At 41.1% G+C, this 24382-nt stretch overlaps 1 protein-coding gene across 8 annotated transcripts in view; it reads right to left on the minus strand.

The window, feature by feature from the left end:
* Positions 1–24382, minus strand: part of SNX31 (sorting nexin 31) — a 72448-nt gene that overhangs the window by 15689 nt on the left and 32377 nt on the right. For 3 of the 8 annotated variants that reach the window (XM_025450862.3, XM_035709929.2, XM_025450861.3), the window contains exons 7-11: positions 23013–23100; positions 20130–20199; positions 14825–14917; positions 10271–10474; positions 4036–4149 (exon numbers count right to left, since the gene is read on the minus strand). In XM_025450862.3, coding sequence (XP_025306647.1) covers positions 4036–4149; positions 10271–10474; positions 14825–14917; positions 20130–20199; positions 23013–23100 — 569 coding nt within the window. The remainder of the gene's footprint in view (positions 1–4035; positions 4150–10270; positions 10475–14824; positions 14918–20129; positions 20200–23012; positions 23101–24382) is intronic. The other 5 variants (XM_035710053.2, XM_035710027.2, XM_025450863.3 and 2 more) reach the window with 3 other exon arrangements.

The following is a 24382-nucleotide window of genomic DNA, read 5'->3' on the forward strand; positions in this document are numbered from 1 at the left end:
ACAATCCTCAATATATATGCCCCGAATGTGGGAGCTGCCAAATACATCAATCAATTATTAACCAAAGTGAAGAAATACTTAGATAATAATACACTTATACTTGGTGACTTCAATCTAGCTCTTTCTATACCTCGATAGGTCTTCTAAGCACAACATCTCCAAAGAAACGAGAGCTTTAAATGATACACTGGACCAGATGGATTTCACAGATATCTACAGAACTTTACATCCAAACTCAACTGAATACACATTCTTCTCAAGCGCACATGGAACCTTCTCCAGAATAGACTACATATTGGGTCACAAATCGGGTCTGAACTGATACCAAAAGACTGGGATCGTCCCCTGCATATTCTCAGACCATAATGCCTTGAAATTAGAACTAAATCACAACAAGAAGTTTGGAAGGACCTCAAACACGTGGAGGTTAAGGACCATCCTGCTAAAAGATAAAAGGGTCAACCAGGAAATTAAGGAAGAATTAAAAAGATTCATGGAAACTAATGAGAATGAAGATACAACCATCCAAAATCTTTGGGATGCAGCAAAAGCAGTCCTGAGGGGGAAATACATCGCAATACAAGCATCCATTCAAAAACTGGAAAGAACTCAAATACAAAAGCTAACCTTACACATAAAGGAGCTAGAGAAAAAACAGCAAATAGATCCTACACCCAAGAGAAGAAGGGAGTTAATAAAGATTCGAGCAGAACTCAACGAAATCGAGACCAGAAGAACTGTGGAACAGATCAACAGAACCAGGAGTTGGTTCTTTGAAAGAATTAATAAGATAGATAAACCATTAGCCAGCCTTATTAAAAAGAAGAGAGAGAAGACTCAAATTAATAAAATCATGAATGAGAAAGGAGAGATCACTACCAACACCAAGGAAATACAAACGATTTTAAAAACATATTATGAACAGCTATACGCCAATAAATTAGGCAATCTAGAAGAAATGGACGCATTCCTGGAAAGCCACAAACTACCAAAACTGGAACAGGAAGAAATAGAAAACCTGAACAGGCCAATAACCAGGGAGGAAATTGAAGCAGTCATCAAAAACCTCCCAAGACACAAGAGTCCAGGGCCAGATGGCTTCCCAGGGGAATTTTATCAAACGTTTAAAGAAGAAACCATACCTATTCTCCTAAAGCTGTTTGGAAAGATAGAAAGAGATGGAGTACTTCCAAATTCGTTCTATGAGGCCAGCATCACCTTAATTCCAAAACCAGACAAAGACCCCACCAAAAAGGAGAATTACAGACCAATATCCCTGATGAACATGGATGCAAAAATTCTCAACAAGATACTGGCCAATAGGATCCAACAGTACATTAAAAAAATTATTCACCATGACCAAGTAGGATTTATCCCTGGGACACAAGGCTGGTTCAACACCCGTAAAACAATCAATGTGATTCATCATATCAGCAAGAGAAAAACCAAGAACCATATGATCCTCTCATTGGATGCAGAGAAAGCATTTGACAAAATACAGCATCCATTCCTGATCAAAACTCTTCAGAGTGTAGGGATAGAGGGAACATTCCTCGACATCTTAAAAGCCATCTATGAAAAGCCCACAGCAAATATCATTCTCAATGGGGAAGCACTGGGAGCCTTTCCCCTAAGATCAGGAACAAGACAGGGATGTCCACTCTCACCACTGCTATTCAACATAGTACTGGAAGTCCTAGCCTCAGCAATCAGACAACAAAAAGACATTAAAGGCATTCAAATTGGCAAAGAAGAAGTCAAACTCTCCCTCTTCGCCGATGACATGATACTCTACATAGAAAACCCAAAAGTCTCCACCCCAAGATTGCTAGAACTCATCTAGCAATTCGGTAGCGTGGCAGGATACAAAATCAATGCCCAGAAGTCAGTGGCATTTCTATACACTAACAATGAGACTGAAGAAAGAGAAATTAAGGAGTCAATCCCATTTACAATTGCACCCAAAAGCATAAGATACCTAGGAATAAACCTAACCAAAGATGTAAAGGATCTATACCCTCAAAACTATAGAACACTTCTGAAAGAGATTGAGGAAGACACAAAGAGATGGAAAAATATTCCATGCTCATGGATTGGCAGAATTAATATTGTGAAAATGTCAATGTGACCCAGGGCAATATACACGTTTAATGCAATCCCTATCAAAATACCATGGACTTTCTTCAGAGAGTTAGAACAAATTATTTTAAGATTTGTGTGGAATCAGAAAAGACCACGAATAGCCAGGGGAATTTTAAAAAAGAAAACCAGTATCTGGGGGCATCACAATGCCAGATTTCAGGTTGTACTACAAAGCTGTGGTCATCAAGACAGTGTGGTACTGGCACAAAAACAGACGCATAGATCAGTGGAACAGAATAGAGAATCCAGAAGTGGACCCTGAACTTTATGGGCAACTAATATTCGATAAAGGAGGAAAGACTATCCATTGGAAGAAAGACAGTCTCTTCAATAAATGGTGCTGGGAAAATTGGACATCCACATGCAGAAGAATGAAACTAGACCACTCTCTTGCACCATACACAAAGATAAACTCAAAATGGATGAAAGATCTAAATGCGAGACAAGATTCCATCAAAATCCTAGAGAAGAACACAGGCAACACCCTTTTTGAACTCGGCCATAGTAACTTCTTGCAAGATACATCCACGAAGGCAAAAGAAACAAAAGCAAAAATGAACTATTGGGACTTCATCAAGATAAGAAGCTTTTGCACAGCAAAGGATACAGTCAACAAAACTCAAAGACAACCTACAGAATGGGAGAAGATATTTGCAAATGACATATCAGATAAAGGGCTAGTTTCCAAGATCTATAAAGAACTTATTAAACTCAACACCAAAGAAACAAACAATCCAATCATGAAATGGGCAAAAGACATGACAGAGAATCTCACAGAGGAAGACATAGACATGGCCAACATGCACATGAGAAAATGCTCTGCATCACTTGCCATCAGGGAAATACAAATCAAAACCACAATGAGATCCCACCTCACACCGGTGAGAATGGGGCAAATTAACAAGGCAGGAAACCACAAATGTTGGAGAGGATGCGGAGAAAAAGGAACCCTCTTACACTGTTGGTGGGAATGTGAACTGGTGCAGCCACTCTGGAAAACTGTGTGGAGGTTCCTCAAACAGTTAAAAATAGACCTGCCCTACGACCCAGCAATTGCACTGTTGGGGATTTACCCCAAAGATACAAATGCAATGAAACGCCGGGACACCTGCACCCCGATGTTTCTAGCAGCAATGGCCACGATAGCCAAACTGTGGAAGGAGCCTCGGTGTCCAACGAAAGATGAATGGATAAAGAAGATGTGGTCTATGTATACAATGGAATATTACTCAGCTATTAGAAATGACAAATACCCACCATTTGCTTCAACGTGGATGGAACTGGAGGGTATTATGCTGAGTGAAGTAAGTCAGTCGGAGAAGGACAAACATTATATGTTCTCATTCATTTGGGGAATATAAATAATAGTGAAAGGGAAAATAAGGGAAGGGGGAAGAAATGTGTGGGAAATATCAGAAACGGAGACAGAACGTAAAGACTGCTAACTCTGGGAAATGAACTAGGGGTGGTAGAAGGGGAGGAGGGCGGGGGGTGGGAGTGAATGGGTGACGGGCACTGGGGGTTATTCTGTATGTTAGTAAATTGAACACCAATAAAAAATAAATTAAAAAAAAATAAATAAAATAAAATATTTACCATCTGGCCCTTTGAGAAAAAGTTCAAGAACCTTTGGACTAAGTCATTATTGAGTCTTGTTATTTAGTAACTCAATTCATATCTAATTGATACAAAGGCTCTGGTGACTACTAGTCAAATAAAACAAAATGAAAAATAAACAACAACAAAAAAAAACAGTATTATAGGTCAAAAAAGAAAGTGTATATCATATTCTAGTACTCTGCTCCTGTTGGGTTAGGGTAATGTGTTATGTTCATCCTAGCAAGCAAGAGGGCATTTCAGCACTGGTTCTCATGCTCTGCCCTGATAACTCACCTGTTTGGTGTAAATAACAAACCACTGCCAGCGGCTATCTTCACTATACTGAAATCTGAGCTCTAAGTTCTGGTTGAGAGTTCTCTGGGGTCCATCCATATCCAGCAGACTCCCCTACAGAGAAAAGATATTATTTGATATCCAATAGAAATTGAAGTGACTATTAAGTGCTGGGCAAAACACCAAAACAAGTGATCCTGTTAGTATGCCCAAGAAGCTATTGGTCTATGAAGGCCTATGAAATTAAGTCACCAGTTTGGTATGATAAGTATTAAAGGGAAGCAAACAGGTCTATGGAAGGAGGTAAGTGGGCACCTAATCCAGACTAGGAGGGTAAAGCAGGCCTCCTAAGGGGGGTGGTATCTGAGCAGCAGGAGTAGACATTTTCCAAGTTTGTTGTTGTGGGTTTTTTGGAGGGGGGTGGAGGCAGGGGTGGTGACAAGTGGTTCCTGGTAGGAGAAATAACAAGTGCAAATGCATTGAGGTACAAGAGGACCTGGCACAGTGGAGATGTGGCAAGGGATTGAGTGTGGCTAAAGCACGGGCTGCAAGTCAGGCAGGGCAGTGAGTGAAGAAGTTCAGAAAGGCAGCATGGGGCCAGATCCTGAGGGCTCTGTAGGAAGCAGCTTTGATTTTTGCTATACAGCAGCTATCCCTCTTTTTCCCAGTAATGGAGTCTCAAATGTCCTTGGGAAAACCTTCTGCCTTCCACTGGGTCCATGTAGGTAGGTAGGACTATCAGTGAATGCTACCCTCCTGGAGGGGGTGGGGCATACGACCCAAGTTCAGGCCAATAGGATAGATGCCCTCTATGCCCCTTATTTGATTCCAGAATGAAGAGATCCAAAGAGCAGGTCCTGATAAAGAATTCCTTGTTTCCTAGAAACCTTGAGCTCCTTTGGTTCTTGACTTTCCTAAGCCTCTGCTTCTGCCTTCCTTTAAGTCAGTGGGTATTCCATACCCTTCCAATAAATATCCCGTTTTCACTAGAGCCAGAAGTGTTGCTTTCTATTGCTGGCCACCAAAGAGCACTTAGCTGTTACAGGTTTTAAAGGTAAGTTAAGGAGTCTGAACTTCATTTGAGAACAATAGGCATGCATTAACTGATTTTAAAAGCTGAATAATAATTAGCTTTATATTTTAGAAATCTTCATCTGGCAGCATCAGAGTAAAAAATGAACTGAAAAACAGCTGTTCTCAGACACTGAGCGAGAAGGCAAACAAATGAGGTGAGCCCTAGAGTTACCTAGTTTACTGCCTGGAGGAGTTTTCCAGGATACAGTGCAGGACCAGTGAACCCAAATAAAGCCCAGAGGTCTTGCCAAGCTGAAGAGAAAGAGATCAAAGTTTGAGGAAGTTGAGTTTAGAATTTGTGGGGCAGAAGACCACAGACAAGGACTTTTATGTAGAGTTCAGAGCTCCAGAGAGCGCTTTTCAGATCTTTGGCTGAATAACGATCTGTGCATGTGTGGGAAGAACCCTCATACGCTGCTGGTGGGCACATAAAATGGAGGAGCAGACTATTTGGAAAATAGTCTAGAAGTTCCTCACAAAGTTAAAAATAGAATTACCACCATGGTACCAGTAATTTCACTCCTAATCATATACCCAAGAGAAATGAAAACCTATGTCCACACAAAAACTCGTATACAAATGTTCATAGCAGCGTAACTCGCAACAATTGAAAGATAGAAACAACCCAAGTGTTCATTAATGAATGAATAAATAGGGACACCTGGGTGGCTCAGCGGTTGAGCATCTGCCTTCAGCCCAGGGCGTGATCCTGGAGACCCGGGATCGAGTCCCACGTCAGGCTCCCTGCATGGAGCCTGCTTCTCTCTGTGCCTGTGTCTCTGCCTCTCTCTCTCTCTGTTTCTCATGAATAAATAAATAAAATATTAAAAAAATGAATGAATAAATAAACAAAATTTTGTATATCCATACAACAAAATATTATTTGGCCATGAAAAAGATAAAGTGTTAATACATGCTACGATAAGAGTGGACCTTGGAAACGTTATGCTAAGTAAAGAAAGCCAGTCACAAAGATCATGTATGACTCCATTAATCATGAAATGTTCAGCATGGATAAATCTGTAAAGACAAGCAGATTAGTGGCTTCTTAGGGCTAGTAGGAATGGGGGAATACATATGAGCTAAGGGATACGGGGCTTCTTTCTGAGATGATGAGAGTATTCTAAAATTGATTGTGGTGATGGATGCAAAACTCTGTGAATGTGCTAAATGCCCCTGAATTATATGCTTTATGTAAATCAATTGTATGGTATGTGAATTATATCTTGATAAAGCTGTTACAAAGGAAGGGAATGACTGTGTAGTACTGGTGAAGGGATAGATACATGCATCATAGAAGAGGAGAGAGAATCCAGAAATAAATCCACACAAATATGCCCAACTGATATCTGACAAAGGTATAAAAGCAATTCAGTTAAAGGACAGGATTTGCAACAAATAGTGCTGGAGCAAGTAGATTTCCACATGCAAAAAAGGGAATGTCGTGCTGTCTTTCACACCCTACATGAAAATTAACTCAGAATGAATCATGGACTTAAATGTATGACCTATAACTGTAAAACCTTTAGGGAAAAACTCTAAGAAAAAAATCTTTAGGATCTAGGGTTTGGCAAAGAGTTCTTAGTCTCGACACTAAAGCACAATCTATAAAAGGAAAAACTGATGAATTAGAATTCATCAAAATTAAAAACTTTTGCTTTGCACAAGATCCTGTTAGGAGGATGAAAAACTGCAGAGTGAGAGATGCCTCAGAGACACGGCTCAGTGATTGAGCATCTATCTGCCTTCGGTTCAGGGCTTGATCCCAGGGTCCTATGATCAAGTTCCACATCAGGCTTCCCGCAGGGAGCCTGGTTCTCCCTCTGCCTGGTCTCTGCCTCTCATGAATAAATGAAATCTTTTTTTTTCTTTTTCTTTTTTTTTAATTTTTTTTAATAAATGAAATCTTTAAAAAATACCATCCCACACTTACAGAATGACTAAACTAAAAAAACAGTGACAACACCAAATGCTGATGAGGATGCAGAGAAACTGGATCACTCATGCATCCCTGGTGGGAACGGAAATTAGCACAGCCACTCTTGAAAGCTGTTTAGCAGTTTCTTAAAAAACTAAGCATGCAACTTCCATGTAACCCAGCAATTGTACTTCTGAACATTTATGCCAGAGAAATGCAGATTTGTGCTCCAAAACATATGTATAAATATTTATAGGAGCTTTATTCATAATAACTAAAAACTGGAAACAACCAGGTATCTTTCACTCAGTGAGTGGTTAAATAAATCTTCCTTCCATGCCATGGAATACTGCTCAGCAATAAAAAGAACCAAACTACTAATATAAACAACAACCTGAATGAACTACCAGAGAGTTATGCTGAGTAAAAAAAGCCAATCCTAAAGGCTACATCTGATTCCATTTATAGAACATTTTTAGTCAACCCCTTGTTTTTATTTATGTTTTTGCCTCCTAAATGCAGCCAATTCTTATTATTCACAGCAGTCGTGTTCTGTAAAGTCACTACAAACACTGCACTACTGGACATTTCCAGGGAAATGCAAGGTTACATTCCTGCAAACCTCTAGTCACAATATTTCATCAACTGATCAATATATAACCTTGTTTTAGGAATGTTTCTGTTTTTTTTTAAACAGTTTTCTTGAGGTATAATTGATGTAAAAAAAAACCTGCACATATTTAATGTATACAATTTGATGAGTTCAGACATAGGCATACATTCATGAAATCATTTATATGGAAACAAAGGCAGAAGAAAAATTATTAATATCCTTACTGCCTACAGTCCTTGAAACAGGCAGAGTGACCTTCCTCTACGGACTCAACTGCCTCGATGTTAATACTTTGCTAAGGGCAAAAGGCAACCTTAGTCTGATTCCCAGATTCCTGTAAGTCTACTTTAACATGTAATAATTCCTTTGGAAATTTTCTTTGTATCTACCCACCCCAAAGATACAAGTTGGCAATCATCCTCCAAGTATATGACCCACAGATATATGTCTGAAGGGTCTCATGGCCCAGGTTTTATTAGATGGTAACAAATGACCTTTTCCTAACAATATCTAGCCCCCTCAAGGTCCTGGAAAACTTGCTTCCAAAATTCCTTAGAGTCTTATGCTATCCCTAACCCCTCCTATCTTGAAAGTACATAATGGGCCACTTCCCATGACCCCAGTACAGCTCTTTCTGCCCACGGGTCCTGTCTCCGTGCTTTAATAAAAACCACCTTTTTGCTCCAAAGACATCTCAAGAATTCTTAGCCATCGGCTTCAAACCCTAATGTCTTTCCTACATCACCAGGACCACAATAAAAATAATGAATATATCCATCACTTTCAAAAATTTTACACAACACTCCTGAAATGACACAAGGAGTGGTTCCTTGGGGCTAACAAGAGGTGTGACAAGAGAAAGTGGGCACAGCTATAAAGGCTGATATGACAGGTTCTTCGGATGATGAAAACATTGCTTGTACCAATGCCAACATTCTGGTGTTGATGTTGTGCTATAAGTTTGCAAGATATAACAATTGGAGAAAAGTGGGTGATGTGTACCCAGGATTTCTGTACCATTTCTTCTAACTACATGGGAACCTACAGTTACATCAAAACTAAAAGTTTAACTAAAAATAATCAACTGTTTAAAAGAAAAAATAATTACAATGTAGCAGGAGGCTTATATATGTAGAAATATGGCAATAAATATCACAAAAGGGAAAATAGAAATACATTGTTTTTACATTTTTTTATGAAGTGATATAAAAATTGAAAGTGGAATGTAATAAGTTCACAAGAAGTACATAATAAAGTCTAAAGTAACTGAAAATAAATGAAAGGGCATACCAAAAAAAAAAAAAAAAACAATGGTGTAAATAAATGGGTTCAAAATGCCTAATCAAAAGAAGGAAGGAAAAGAAGGGGGAAAACTGAACCTCAAAGAAATAGACAAACCCACAATTAGGTTTTAAGGTTTAAAATTCGTCTTCTTTCAGTAACTGATGGAACAAGGAGAAAATGTATAAGGTTTCAGGAGATCTGAACGCTCTCAACTGCTCAACTTAAAGAATACTGCACCCAATCATAGAAGAATACACATACACATTCTTCTCAAGTGTATGTGGAACACTTACCAAGATAGACCAGATTTGGGGCCATAAAACGAGTTCCCATAAGTTTCAAAGACTGAAGTCATATGCTGATAATGTCAAGATTAAAATCAGGGAACACAGTGGGGGAGATCCCGAGAGGGTGAGGATGAGTTTGGTTTGGGAAAAGGCTAAGTTTGGGATGTCTGTGAGACATGCGGTGTAGACAATCCAGCATTAAGAAATACTGGACCTTTTGACAGGGATGTAGGCGACTGATTCAAGAGAATATGTAGAGGAAAGATGCAAATGGAACCCCAGGAGAAATGAGCCTTCAGAAATGCTCAGAGGAAGAGGAAGCTCAAAAAGGACAGGGGAGAAAGGGGAGGGAATTCTGAGAAGGAGGAAATGGTTGACAACACTGAATGCCACAGGGAGGTCTAGTATTGTGCCAGCTAAAAAGTCCCCATGGATTCCATGGATTTAGCAACTGGGGGGTCATGGCTGTTCTAACAGAATTTGTCCTCTACTAGTTAACCCCAGTTTCTTGTATAAAGGGGATAATCCCACTTAGCTCCCTGAGTTACTGCAAGAATTTAATTAAATAATAGATGTGGCAGTGCCAGAACAGCGTCTGATCCAAAGCAGCCACTCAACACATCTGATCATGGGGTTTCCTCTGGGAGGAGATGGCAATGTAAGTATGATCCTTAAGGAGAGCTCTACTGTTCAGTGTCCAGTTTCCAAGGGTAGAGATCTAGTCAATACTGAGTATGTAGTAAGTACTCAGTAAACAGTAGTCTTTGTTTCACTGTGCCCTATTACTATAGCCACCCTTCAAGCAGTAGAGAAGTCTGTTGCTGTAAAGTGGGGAGATGGGTGTCTACTGATATGGATGGGACACTCATACCAGACAATAGACAGGTTTTACCATTAGGTGATGCTTAACGTGGCCTAGATGCCAGTCCGCTCAAGGTTGTGATGCAAATGGCAGATCATTCTCGCTACTGCCAACTTTGTCATCCAAAGTCAATAGGATTTTTACACTATGGGTAGAGATTTTAAATCATAGGTAAGGCAAAGTGCCAAGATACTCACAAGGAAAGTGACCTGCCAGCACTTCACTCTGTTCATCTGGAAAATGATTTCCTGGGTCTGGTTACCAGGCAGGGTTATGCAGCAGCTGATCTCATTATTGCCAACAGAAAGGACGGCCCTGCAGCCGGGTTCCGGGTAGTCACAGGTACAGGGATCCAGCTGCAAGAACCCATAGTGCCGTACCTCTTGGGATAGCTCCAAAAACTGCTCCGGGGGTAAAGGTAGGGCAAAAGAAGCAAAAGACTACTTGAAAAAGGTGACAACCTTATGTTAGAAGCTATTGTCATTCTACTAGAACACATGGAATTAAGCCACAGTCAAAGCGCCTTTTTCTTCTGGATGATTCACATGAAGACAATGTCCCTTATGCTCCCTGACAATAAGGCCTAGGGAAGTTCATGGTGTGTCTTGCCAGGGTCGAACCATTTCTGTCTCATTCACCATTGTGTCTCTGCTCCTGTTACAGTGCTTGGTACACAGTGGGAACAAAAATATTCAGTGAGAGAATGATAAATGGAGAAGAATAGAGTGAATCAAATGAGTAGATAGGAGTCTATCGCAGCAGATTAAAAATAGCAAAATAAACAAAATGTGTACATTTAAAATGCTGTTTGGGGGGGTGCCTGGGTGGCTCAATTGGTTAAGCATCCGATTTTTGGTTTCCGGTCAGGTCATGATCTCAGGGTCCTGGGATTGAACTCTGCATCGGCTCCATGCTCAGTACAGAGGGAGCTCTCTCTGCTGCTCCCCCGTCCCCCAACCATCTCTCTCTCTCCTCCTTGCACACTGTCTCAATTAAATAAATAAATAAATATTTTTTATAAATAAACATTTTAATAAATAGATAAAATGCTGTTGGGGTGCTGCTGGGGTGCCTGGCTGGCTTTGTTGGTAGAGCATGTGACTCTTGATCTCAGAATCGTTGAGTCAAGCCCCATGTTGGATATGCAGTCTCAAGAAAGAAGGAAAGAAAGAAAGGAAAGAAAGAAAGGAAAGAAAGAAAGGAAAGAAAGAAAGGAAAGAAAGGAAAGAAAGGAAAGAAAGGAAAGAAAGAAAGAAAAAGAAAGAAAGAAAGAAGCAGCTACTTTTTAAAAAACTAAGCTGAGGTCTATGTAGGAATAAAGTAGTTAATTTTTACAGCCTGCTTTATATGATGATGGTATGAATTGTCAAAGGAAGAGATTTTACAAATGGCAATGAAATGAGAGAGCGAGTCTGCTTTCTAAGTCTAGTTATAGACAGCTCAAAAATGTCAAGGGTACACCTTTATGTGACTGTTAAGGTTTAGCTTTTCCTTTTTTTTTTTTTTTTTTTTTTTTTTTTAAGGGAGGGAAGGGCAGAGAAAGAGAGAATCCTAAGCAACCTCCAGCCCAATGCAGGACTCAGTCTCACAACCCTGAGATCATGATCTGAGCGGAAATCAAGAGTCGGGTGCCTAACTGACTGAGCCACCCAGGTGCCCCCTTTTGCTCTGTTTCTGACTTGGCTTAAGAACAGAGGACAGCTGCAGTTCACACGTGTGGTCCAGGCATCCTGTCCTGGCTTCTAGTCCAGGCTTTTCATTTTTGTAACAAAGTGTTATTCTTAACATTGCCTTTTAATAAGCTGATATCAGCTTGGATGTCTGCCTTGTTCTTCCAGCTTTCACCATGGTCCTGCCTGTTGCTGTGTGAGATGTGCGTGAAGAAAAAGGAGTTCTCACTTTAACACATGGTTAAATCAGAAAGAAGATCACTCAGTGACAACCTGGCACTTTCTAGATCCTTTTTGGAAGGAAAACAAATCCTTTCAAAGACTATATGAAGCATTCTCTTTTAAAAGTGAAACGTGGGATCCCTGGGTGGCGCAGCGGTTTGGAGCCTGCCTTTGGCCTGGGGCGCGATCCTGGAGACCCGGGATCGAATCCCACATTGAGCTCCCTGCATGGAGCCTGCTTCTCCCTCTGCCTGTGTCTCTGCCTCTCTGTGTGTGTGTGTGTGTGTGTGTGTGTGTGTGTGTGTGTGTGTGTGACTATCATAAATAAATAAATAAAATCTTTAAAAAAAAATAAAATAAAAAAAAAAATAAAAGTGAAACGTGCTGAGACCTGAGAAGGGAGGAACAGCTGACTGCTACTACAAGGTGGGAGAGGTGTTCGGGGCTCCTGTCCCTTCAAGCCACACGTTGTAGCAGCTCATTGTGCTGTGGCCCACACATTCAACTTCGGAAAGGCATTAAGCTGCCCGGCTTCCCTTTGGCTCAATGGGAAACAGCAGAAATGACAGGTCCTGAGTTATGCTACATGCAGCTAGGGGGGCTGAGTAATTTTGCCACACAGCATACAGAGCAGTTTCAAGCTCTTGCTACAATGGTTTCTTATTTATTATATGATACAGATCTTTATCTTATCGCTTGGTAACACTTTTAAAAACTTTTTGTAATCAACTTGGCTGCAATGCTCTAAAAGCGAGAAGAGTATTTAAAAGTCAAGCTCCATTTCTCTAGAAAGTCAGTGATAAATTAGTAACCCGTTCAAAATACTTGTTGGCGTTTGTCATTCAACAAGCAGTGCAGCGATGTTACTGACCATATGCAAACTAAAAGAAATCTGCAAGAATTAGTTTTTTTTTTTTTTAAAGAAAATTAGTTTTAGTTTTTTAAAGAAACTTACTCCTGAAAAAGATAATTTAACATGCATAACTGGAGAAGGGATGTTCGTACGTTTTCATTTAGATCAAGGGATGGCAAACTTTTCTATAAATAGCCATACAGTAAATATTTTCAGTTTTGCGGGAATATGGTCTCTATTGCAACTACTCACCTCTATCATTCTAGCACAAAAAGCAGCCTTGGACAGTACATAAATGAGTGAGCGTGGCTGTGTGCCAATAAAATTGTATTTACAAAAACAGCAGCCTATGGGGTGTAGTTAGCCTGTGATTTAGATCAACTAGTTGCTCCTTTAAATTAATTTCACTCATTTTTAACTCCAGGTTTTCTTGCACATGTACATAAAGTAAAGCACTATTGCTTGTTAATGTGTTGGATCTATTATCAGGAGAAGAACTTCATAAACACTTAAATAATTCTGGTTTTATGTCAGTATCCTGAGATGCTTCAAGAGAGTAAGAGTTAATTTGAATCATGGTTCAGCTTTTTTTTTTTTTTCATCTAATTCATGTACTCAGTAATTTTTTTTTTTAATGACTATTACAAATAGTATGGTAAAATCAGGTAAAACATTTATGAGTGGGGAAAGGAGAAAAAATGAGTGGGAAATATCAGAAAAGGAGACAGAACATGAGAGACTCCTAACTCTGGGAAACGAACCAGGGGTGGTGGAAGGGGAGGTGGGCAGGGGGTGGGGGTGACTGGGTGACGCGCACTGAGGGGGGCACTTGATGGGATGAGCACTGGGTGTTATTCTATATGTTGGCAAATTGAACACCAATAAAAAATAAATTTATAAAAAAATAAAAATAAAGATATGAAACACACATACACAAATTCATCAGAGAAAATAAAATTTGTTTTGTGTCAAAAATACAAACATAAATTTCAGCAGAGTATAGCATATAGTAAAAGCAATCTTCTTACTAAATTATTAAGTTAAAAAGTTTATGGAGTAGAAATGCACTTTGGAACTGTAATTATATCCAAAGAAGCTGATGTATCTGATTATACCCAAATATTCTATCCATTAAAATAAATACTATAATTGAAATTGAACTCCAAAATTTTCATGACAACACTGAGGCGAAATACCAAGGAGGAAAATATTAAATAATGGCTGTATATGCTTTTTTCTTTTTTTATCCTACCTATCAGTAAAATTCTCAAGATATCTGAGCTTCCAAAGAATGATTTTCTGTATCAATTTAGGTATAAACGAGTCCTCTAAATTTTGTTTGCATTTTTGTTTAAGATAAATGAGTGAACATTGGCAAAGTGGTGAACACTGGCAAAGAAGACAACACAATGAAGCACAGTCCATTTCTTCATTAAAATGTGCCCTGTTCGTCAGACTTGCATCACTGCTTGGGGACAGGGGGAGTGTGAATTGGTATGATCTTTATGGAAGCTTTAAAAATGGATTATAAATATATTCTAAGAAACAATAAAACATGTACTCAAAGATGGAGGAGGCTGTGTCTTCAGGGACCTTCAGCTCAGAACTGTACCAGGTGTTGGGAACACACAGGGTGTGTATAAATTAGGCACAGTCCTGGTCCTCATGGTGCTCACTGCCAAAGTGATTTATAGCAGGAAACCACTGGATTTCTAATAATCAGAAATTGGTTAGCTAAATGATAACTCTAAGACAGAATACTCTGTGGTCATTAAAAATAACGCTGAGGGTCTACATGAACCAGGCCAGGGGTTCACCACAGTCTATTGTATTTTTCAGAATCTTTAAATAATATAATCAGAAAAATCAATGATGCTTTTCTCATTTTTTAAAAGAAGCCCATTTTTAGTGGTTGATGGGTTTTATAAACTAAGAAACAGCTCAGTTCTAATATGTTTCTTCAACTCCCCTCCAAGGGATTTCTCTTGGTGCAATATCTGATTTACCTTTGTTTGATTGTCTTCTTTCTGGAGAGCCTCTAATTTCTGCCTCTGCACCTGTGTGGGTTTGGCCCATTCTTTTTCCATGTCCTGAACTGCCTGAAAATGACAGAAGTTGTAAGATTAGCAACCTTTGCAGAAATGAATTAATCTGGCAGAAACACACTCATGTATGAAAAGCTATAGCAGCCAACCCAAGTGGACATATGTAAGGGTTTTGCATGTTATAAAGGTTACTTTTTAAATTAGTGGGTGTAGGAAGAGATTGTTCAATGGTTGAGGACAACTGGCCACATTTGGGAGAGCTAAAGTTAGCTCTTTCCCCACACCACCCAATCAAATAAATCCAGAAAAAGGTTTAGATGTAAAAAAAAAGAAAAGAAAGAAAGAAAGAAAGAAAGAAAGAAAGAAAGAAAGAAAGAAAGAAAGGAAAAGAAGAAATAAAAGAAAAAAAATCAGAAAAAATATCTGATCTTGAGGTAAGGAATATTATATTTTATTTAAGATATAAAGGGATATTTAATTACATGAATATATAAAACTTCTGTACCTGAGAACAGACCAGAACAAAACTAAGAAGTAAATGGCAAACTAGAGAAAATGACTGCATCATATGTGGGAAAAAGTCAGCATTATTTATGTAAAACAAGAGGAAAAATATAAACAAGGAATATGTATCAGCAATTAACAAAAAGGAATTCCAAATTCCAAATCTATATTCAACCTCACTAGAAATCAATAATTTCTTATTTTTTATTCTTTTGCTTCTCCACTTGGCAAAGAAAATATACAATATTTGGGGCCAGCAAGTGTTTAGAAAAACAGGAAGTTCCATACAGAACGGATTTTATTTTTTTTTTAAAGATTTTATTTATTTATTCATGAGAGACACACAGAGAGAGGAAGAGACACAGGCAGAGGGAGAAGCAGGCTCCCTGCAGGAAACCCGATGTGGGACTCAATTCCAGGATCCTGGGATTCCAATCTGAGCCAAAGGCAGATGCTCAACCACTGAGCCAGCCAGGTGTCCCCAGAACTGATGGCGTTTAAACTGGTATATTATCTTGTGCTGCTTCCATTTATCATATTTTTAAAAATTTTTCCATTGGTCTTCAGTTAGCCTGTTAACCCCTCAAGGGAAAAACCCTGAGTCTTCCACCTCGCTGTAGCTTGTCCAAGATAACTGAGCAAACACTCAAAAATTCTTTGCCAGCTGTCAAGTACATATTTACACCTTAGTCTGAATGCAAGTTTTTGTGTTCCACCCCTCAGTGTTTGCTATTGGTTATGCCTTATCTCCAAATGGAGAATGAAGAGCTGAATAAAGTATTTTGGTATTTAGAGTGGGGGGAAAGGATTTAGAGAGGAGAAGAAAAATCACTAATACTTGTTCAGAACTTGTTTTAGATAGGTTTTCTTATTGAGTTTTTCCAAACTATTCTGTGTGGTAGTATGGGCAAATTGAGGTCCAGAGAGGTTATGCCTTCCAAGACGGCCCAAAAAGTGTAAGTGGCAAGCGTGGGCCTAAAACCCCAATTTGGGGGCTCCTGGGTGGCTCAGTGGTTGAGAATCTGGTTTTGGCTCATGCCGTGATCCTGGGGTCCTGGGATTGAGTCCTGCATTGCGCTCCCCACAGGGAGCCTGCTTCTCCCTCTGCCTATGTCTCTGACTCTCTCTCTGTGTCCCTCGTGAAAAAATAAAAACTTCAGAAACAACAACAACAACAAAAATGATCTGGCTGCTGCACCAAGTCCTCCTGTCCTTGCCCAAGCCGCTGACTCTGAGCATGTAAGCCACTACCCATCCCGTGACTTTCCTCCAATCACCAACTACTCTCAAAACTGAACCTAGACACCATGCCAGAATGGGATCAATATGGGTGTGAAAAAGGGAACGCCTTTTTCTTTCCTGAATTCTACTTGGTAGAGTCCTATAAAGGGGCTGTTATCTCAGAGCAGTGTTATCAAAGGGAGCGCATGGCTAAAGAAGGTAGTGGCAGTCACAACAGTAAGGACTCACTGAAGAAATGTCATTCAGCGTGAGGGGACCTGGGGCTCTCCGACACAGATTTAAATGCCCTACATCAGCAGGAACAGACCGCTTTTGTTTCACCACCTTTGAAAAGATCTGACCCTGATTAGGGGCACACGAGTCATCAAATACACAGCATACAGTACCTCACTCTAACAATGAGAGTCAGATTTAGACAAATGGCTCTACTCAGTTCTATGGCTCTCCAAAGACTGGCTGCTGGAGACTTATGTAGAACCTAATTTTTTAAATGGAGTGAGATCACCTAAGCCGTGGGTTTAATGAGCTTCAATCACACATATCCCTGTCACCCCTGCAGAGGTACAGCAGTGAGAAATGGAGAGGGAGGGATCTGCCTCTTGACTCCAGCTGGTTGAAGTATGGCTAAGCAAAGCCAGGGCCACGGAGCTCTGGGGAGGTTAATGGTCAACCCAACACTCCCTTCACTGAGCCATGGGCTCTGACACGGGGTTAGGTCTGCCTGAAAGAAGGGACCCCTTGTTCTAATTTGCATAAAGTTACCATACTGGCCAGTGGTGCTGCAATACAGGCCCAGAATTGACCAAGTCTCAATATTTTTGAGAAAACTCAGAAAATTATATGCAATCTTCCATTTTGTTAATATTACTCAAATTTTCAAAAAGAAAAAGAAAGGGAACGTGTTGTGGGAGTCCACTTGGCTCCTAAGACATCCTGGGGCACAGCTGCTTTAGAAAAATCCAAAGGGTTTCCCTTAGTAGTTAATTATGATGGCACCGTTATTTATCAGAAGAACTCATAAGAGTTCCGCATTAACTTTTTAAAAGGATGGTTGCTTCTCACACCTTCATGCATCCTAAGCTCCCAGGACAGTCTCTGTCCTGGGCCATTCAGAGTCTAGCTAGGCAAATATGCACGTGAACAGTATTTACAAGATGGGGTGACAAGCACTACAATGGAGGGTATAAACAAAATACCAGGGGAGCAGAGAGGGAGGGAGGCATTTTCTTTCCAGGGGAGCTGAGAAAAGTTTCCTCAAAAGAGGCTGCAATTGTGGTTCTGACTCCCTGGGGCTGAATTCTCAGTACCTCTGCCTGGATAGAGCCAACAATGAGAATAATGATGATAATGGCACAGATTATTATAACACCAACTATACTCATTTGAAGACTTGGCCAGACAAAGAGCTACAGTTTGAATAACAGTCTATTCAAGCTGAGAGAAAACTTAGAAATTGTTCATTCAATCTCATCGCTTAACAGGGGGATGTTGTAGTTCTAGGTTCAGAAGGATGAAGTGGCGGCCGGCCGAGATCACGCAGAGAGGCAGCCAGCGGCACAGCAAGGGCCAGAATACATTTTTGAAACTGAATTCGGCGTGCTTTCCATGAAGCCATCTACCCCCACACACAGATGCACACCCCCCCCCCCCAAGCTATAAGCAGAGGAAATACAGTCCATTTCTCTCTGGTTTACAGCTCCTTGATGAAGACAGATAAACTTCCTATGAAGATGCTGGCCCCTCCTATTTCTCACCACAATGGACCTGGAAACCAGGCTAGAAAGACTATTTCCCACCAGGACAATAGTCGAACTAGGTGATGCATCCTCCACCAAGGATGTGGTATCACATAGACCAGACACAACTAATAACACACTAGAATAGCAAGGATACAACAGCAATGAGCCTCGTCAAACGTTTAAAATGGTAAATTACGTCCCAACTCATGCAACATGGGTTTAATCACAGAGGATCAAAGTATGATAAGAAATGAACTAAGGAACGCTTGGATGGCTCAGTGGTTGAGCATCTGCCTTTGGCTCAGGCTGTGGTCCTGGGGTCCTGGGATCGAGTCCCGCCTTGGGTTCCCTGCAAGGAGCCTATTTCTCCCCCTGCCTGTGTCTCTGTGTCTTTCTCTCTTTCTGTGTCTTTCATGAATAAATAAATAAAATCTAAATAAAAAGAAAAAAGAAAAAAATGAACTCAAAACTATATTCTAGCCATTGAACTACAATAGTGAACATTGAACACTTAAGAAGTGATATTTTGGTTTACCTCCTTAGAATTCAGAAGAGCTTTGTGAAGACGATTTATTAGATCGCCTTGGTCTCTTAAAAAGTAACATGAGCAGCAGTGGACATTAGGGCTGCGACTCCTCATCGACACCAGCTGCCGGGCTCCATGTGTCCGCTTGGCGACACACCCAGGTGTTCCACCCCACACTGGAAAAGCCACAGTCCCCGCGTGAGGCCAGCGGTCCAGTCGGGAGCGGGGGAGAGAGAGGCGTAAATGATGCTCTACTTTGTCAGACTGAAGGCACCACTGATTCTGACCCCATGATTCTGTAGGACACTAAGTAAAAACACTGCCAGGTAAGCAGTGTTTACCTACCTAAGGACAGGTAGGTAACTGTCCTACCTGCTGTAGGACAGTTGTGCCTGGCGCAAGCCCAGGCCATGCCGACCTCGCCTGCTGAAATACGCAGCAGTACTTGCACTTCTGAGGCATTTGGTGATTTCTCCTGCCTTCAGCTGCCCCTTGGCCTGGGCGAGGCAGTCCTTTTGGATACAGCTTAGTAAGAAACCGAGGGGCTTCCTGTCTGGGTACATAAAGCAAGCCCCTGGTTGTTGTTTACGAGGTAATACAGAATGTTCGTGTTTCTTCAAAGGTGAGCCTTTGCTTTTTGAATATAAAAGGGAAACCTGCCACACTGTCCTTGCCTTTTTTTTTTATAATAAATTTATTTTTTATTGGTGTTCAATTTACCAACATACAGAATAACACCCAGTGCTCATCCCGTCACTTGCCTTTGTTTTTAAAAAAAAATATTTCTCTCTCTCTCTCTACCTGGGGGAAAGGCAGAGGGAGAGGGAGGGAGAATCTCAAGCAGATTCCTTGCTGAGCGTGGAGCCTGACACAGGGCTCTATCCCACAACACTGAGATCATGACCTGAGCCAAAATCAAGACTCGGCCACTTACCTGACTGAGCCGCCCAGGTGCCCCTCATTTTAACCATTTTTAAGTGTACAATTCAGTGGCACTAAAAACATTCAGAATGTTGCTTAACTGTCAACAGTGTCTATACCTACTTTTTTTAATAGTATCTCTAGCAAAAATTCTGTACCTATTAGACTATAACTCCCTGCCCCTGAGCCCCTAATAACTTATATTGTACTTCCAGTCTCTGTAAATTTGCCTATTCTAGGGAGCTAGGATTCTTAGCTATCACACATTTTTTCCAATGGCTTCAATCCTGAATGGTCAGTAACATATGGTGTTTGAGTCCTCAGTCACCCTTACCTGCATATAGATCAAAGCTACCGCTGCTGCAGAGTCCATCAGTACAGAGTCCAGGGATGGGTCCATGTACCTGCACAATTCAGGAGCACTGAGTTCATCCAATGACATGGCCAACAGGCACACCTGGGCGTGAGTGCTCTCTGAAGGGGTGGCCCTCTACACTTTAAACTGAGCCCGCACTAACACCCCTTCCCTTGCCTTGCTTTCAGTTTGTTCCTCCACTTTTGTCACCTGTTTTCCTTTCACTGTAAACTCTCACCTGGAGGACTTGAAAAGTAAAGATGTCAAATAATAAAGCTGATGGAAGATGGTCCACAGTCCCGTTTCTCATAGTCTGACAAGTTAGATCACCCAACCTGCTCATTTCCATGGTGCCCGTCCTGGGACACCTAGCTTTCATGTTCAATTCCACCTATGACCCACCTCCCCCCTTCACACTCTGTATCCCAACCATGTTTGCTCTCCTTTCCTCTGCCTAGAAGACCACTGCCCTCACCTGCCTCCCTCCCTGGCTTATCTGCCTATCCTGGCATTGTCACGTACCTCCCCAAGATTCCGCTCCATTCTGTGCTTCCTTAGAACCCTGAACTTGTCCTCACCACTGCTCTCATCAGGTTGATCTTGACACCAGAAATGTAGGGACTGCATTTGGAGTTGCCCCTCTGGACTTTTGCAAAGAGATTTGCAAGTGGCAGGGTTTGAAGTCTGTCTAAAGGATTCAGAATCTCCAGGATAAACTGAAATCCTAGTTCCTGTATAAGCACAGGAGCTGCTAGGAATTGATAGAAACCGTCAGGAAAGAGTTCATTGCAGCTGGTCTAAACCTATCTGAAGGCAGGGGTAAGCAAAATCACTGTACTTAGAAGTGTATGATTATAGAATAATGGGATTGGAATGAACTAGGAGATGATGAGAATGTAACTTGAAGATCACCTTCCTCGTGGAGGGTATGGAAAGAAGCAACTGAAGCATTCTGTTATATTCTTTATTTTTTTTTCTGTTATATTCTATTAAGCTAATTGGCCATGCAGCACATGCTCCCTATTCTCTGTGGCACAGAATAGCAACTTGTGTCAAAGGTAGAGAGCCCCGAGACCCATCCCACACTGGGCTCTGAGAGGGTTCCCTCCAGTCTGGAAGGAACCATATCAAATTGGAGAGATGGGCCAGAGAATTCTTGGACAGAGAAAAATCCTCAAAACTCTGGCCCTATCGGCTTCATTGTGATGCTTCACCTGCTGGGAATGCCATAGCTCATGGCAGCCAGGCTAGCCTCCCTGCTCTCATTCGGTTAGACTTTTCCAGGTAAGAAGACCATGAGACCATGTACCCTCAGGGTCCTCTTCCAGGCTCTCCACCCCACATGACTTGACCCTCAGCTTAACAGCTGGAGTGGGACCTCCTTTCTTCCCAGTTCCCATAAGTAAAAGCAATCTGCCTGCATCCAGGATGCTGACATATGAATGACATTTTCTCTTGCACTGATGCTCTAGAATATACCTATTTAATGAAGACGCAGGCAAAGCCCAGTTTCCAGTTAAGGCTTCAAGGTGAGGAACAAAATCCTCATGTCTTAATGTCAAGTTCTCTGGAAAGCCCATGAGCCTTGCAAGCTATCTAAGCTCCAGGGATTTCTGTTGTTATTGTTATTACTATTATTAATATTATTCTTAATATAACAGTAACAAACAAGACCAAAATTTATTGAGCATATGGAAGTACTTTATTTAACCCTCATACTAATTGTATGAGGTAGACTCTTACTATTATTCCCATTTTACAGATAAAGAAGCTGAGCCTTAGTGAGCTTGAGTAACTTGGCTAAGATTATTTAGCTAAATTTTGAGAGGGCTGGGATTTAGATTCACATACTCCAAACCTAGGAACAATGATGCTCAGCCACTTATTATACTAAGCAACTTCCAGAAACACTTAAATGGAACATTGAAGGGTTTTCCCTTTTCCCCTTCTCAGGGTTCCATGCCACAGATTTTGACAGCTTCTCAGAATACATCTGAATAGCAGCGTATGAACTTTTAGCCTTGCCTAGGATATCCTTCCAAAATTCACAACTACGGACTGGAGTGCTAAGCACACCATCACAAGGTCAAGATAGCTACTATTCCTAGATTACAAAATGCCTTTCTTTAAAACTTTTGTGCTCAGATTACAGAAGAGCTGGGCTGGGAGAGGGTGAACCCAAGAAGCAATACAATACAGCCATGGTAATAAACACTGGGAAGTACAGATTATAGGATATATGTGGGGTGCTTCTTGTTATTCTCTGTTTGTATCCTTGCCATAAGGCTTCTTGTTTCTGAGAAAAAGGGTGGTATTTTTCTGCAAGGTGTTCAATCAGCCTGGGAGTGTGGCTGGCCCTGATTTATATGCATTTATTGTTGGAATCCTTTAGGATGCAAGCTGAATACTTAAGAGTATTCTACTCAAATTCACTGCAAGTTGGCTGAGTCCACTCTTTGCTTTAGGGAATACTACAGCTCAACAGATGAATCTCACGTGCTTGTAATCATCAACAAATCCCTTCAATTAATACTGTCAATAATTCATTCCAAAGCAAGCCCATAACCTGCAGTTTCTCATTCCTGCTTCCATCCCCACCTCAATGGGCCACCATCTTCATAACAATATCCCTCAAGTACTTACTGGAGACAAGTGAAAGTCATCCTCAACATCCTATTATTTATGACAAATATTCTGGTTCATTCTCCACTTTCTCTTCTTTACTGCCCTCCTCACAACCATCCCCAAGTTCTTCTTCTCTCCCTCTAGCTGTTAGGTTGTGAGCTGACAGGGTAAGACCAACAAATTCTCAACAGGAATCTAAAACATCCTCAAATACCTACCATCACCGTAAATGCTTACCACTTCCTGAGTCCCACTTTGCAGTCTTCCACTTTAGCACTTTGAAGACTCACATAAGGCAGTTCAAAGTCCACCAATTTTTTCATGACTAGAGAAAGGAGAAGGGAGTCTTACTGGTTGAAAAGGCACAAATAGTTTACATACAGAGGCTTTGAAGTGAGAAAGCATTACCACTGGAAATGCTAAAATCACAACGATAATATTCTCCTGCACTTGTACACAATTTTTAACTTTCTGAAATTCCTTCAAAAGATAAATAGCGAAAAATTAAAAAAAAAAAAAAAAAGATAAATAGCGGGCAGCCCCGGTGGTGCAGCGGTTTGGCGCCGCCTGCAGCCCTGGGGTGTGATCCTGGAGACCGGGGATCGAGTTCCGCGTCGGGCTCCCTGCATGGAGCCTGCTTCTCCCTCTGCCTTTCTCTCTCTGTGTGTGTCTCTATGAATGAATGAATGAATGAATGAATGAATGAATGAATGAAAGAAATCTTAAAAAAAAAATTAAATAGCATTTGATCCTCATAAAATATCAATGCCTTTAGTAGGAGGTGTTTTACACCGTGAACCTGACAGCTCAGTGTACCTCCAGACAGCTCAGTGTACCTCAGATCTCAGTGTCCAAGCCATCATACAAACCCTTAACTTTCAACTCAAAACCACTGCAGCTTCTGGAGAACATACATAGGCTGCCTTCAGATAATTGATACCACTTTACAAGTAAATAACTTACAATGTCTTAGAAGAATGTCTATAGAGAAAAGCAAAAACTATGTGAATCATCTATCATCTTTCACTAACTCATTACATGTTCTTTAAAAATCTGAGAACTTAGAGCATCCACATTTTCTCACCAACATTCCTTAACAAGGAGGAGTGATGGTGTGATGGGATGTCCTGACACCTGGGGTCCAGCACTCCATTTTTGAGGGGGTTGTGGGATGGCTGGTGGTCTGCGGCCAGGGCGCCAGGGTAAAAGTGAGGCGGACATTAGGCCCAGGGCTGGTGCAGGTACAAGACAAAGTGCAGTTGCTGAAAGGATCTGACATCTTGCTACTGTCCATTCTACCTCTCTGGAGTTGCTCATCCCCAACTTCCCCTCCCCCAACTTTTTTGCTTAAGATTTTATTTATTTATTCATGAGAGACACACAGAGAGAGGCAGAGACATAGGCAGAGGGAGAAGCAGGGAGTCTGATAGGAGAATCGATCCCAGGACCCCAGAGCCACAACCTGAGCCAAAGGCAGACGCTCAACCATTGAGCCACCCAGGTGCCCCCTCCCTCTCCCAGCTTTCGATCCACAGGCTGAGAACGGCACCCCCACTCAGCTGTATCTCCTGCATCCCATGGATCTGAGCACCAGCCCACAGCAGCCC

This window comes from Canis lupus, chromosome 13 (assembly GCF_003254725.2).
Source record: "Canis lupus dingo isolate Sandy chromosome 13, ASM325472v2, whole genome shotgun sequence".
Taxonomy (NCBI): domain Eukaryota; kingdom Metazoa; phylum Chordata; class Mammalia; order Carnivora; family Canidae; genus Canis; species Canis lupus.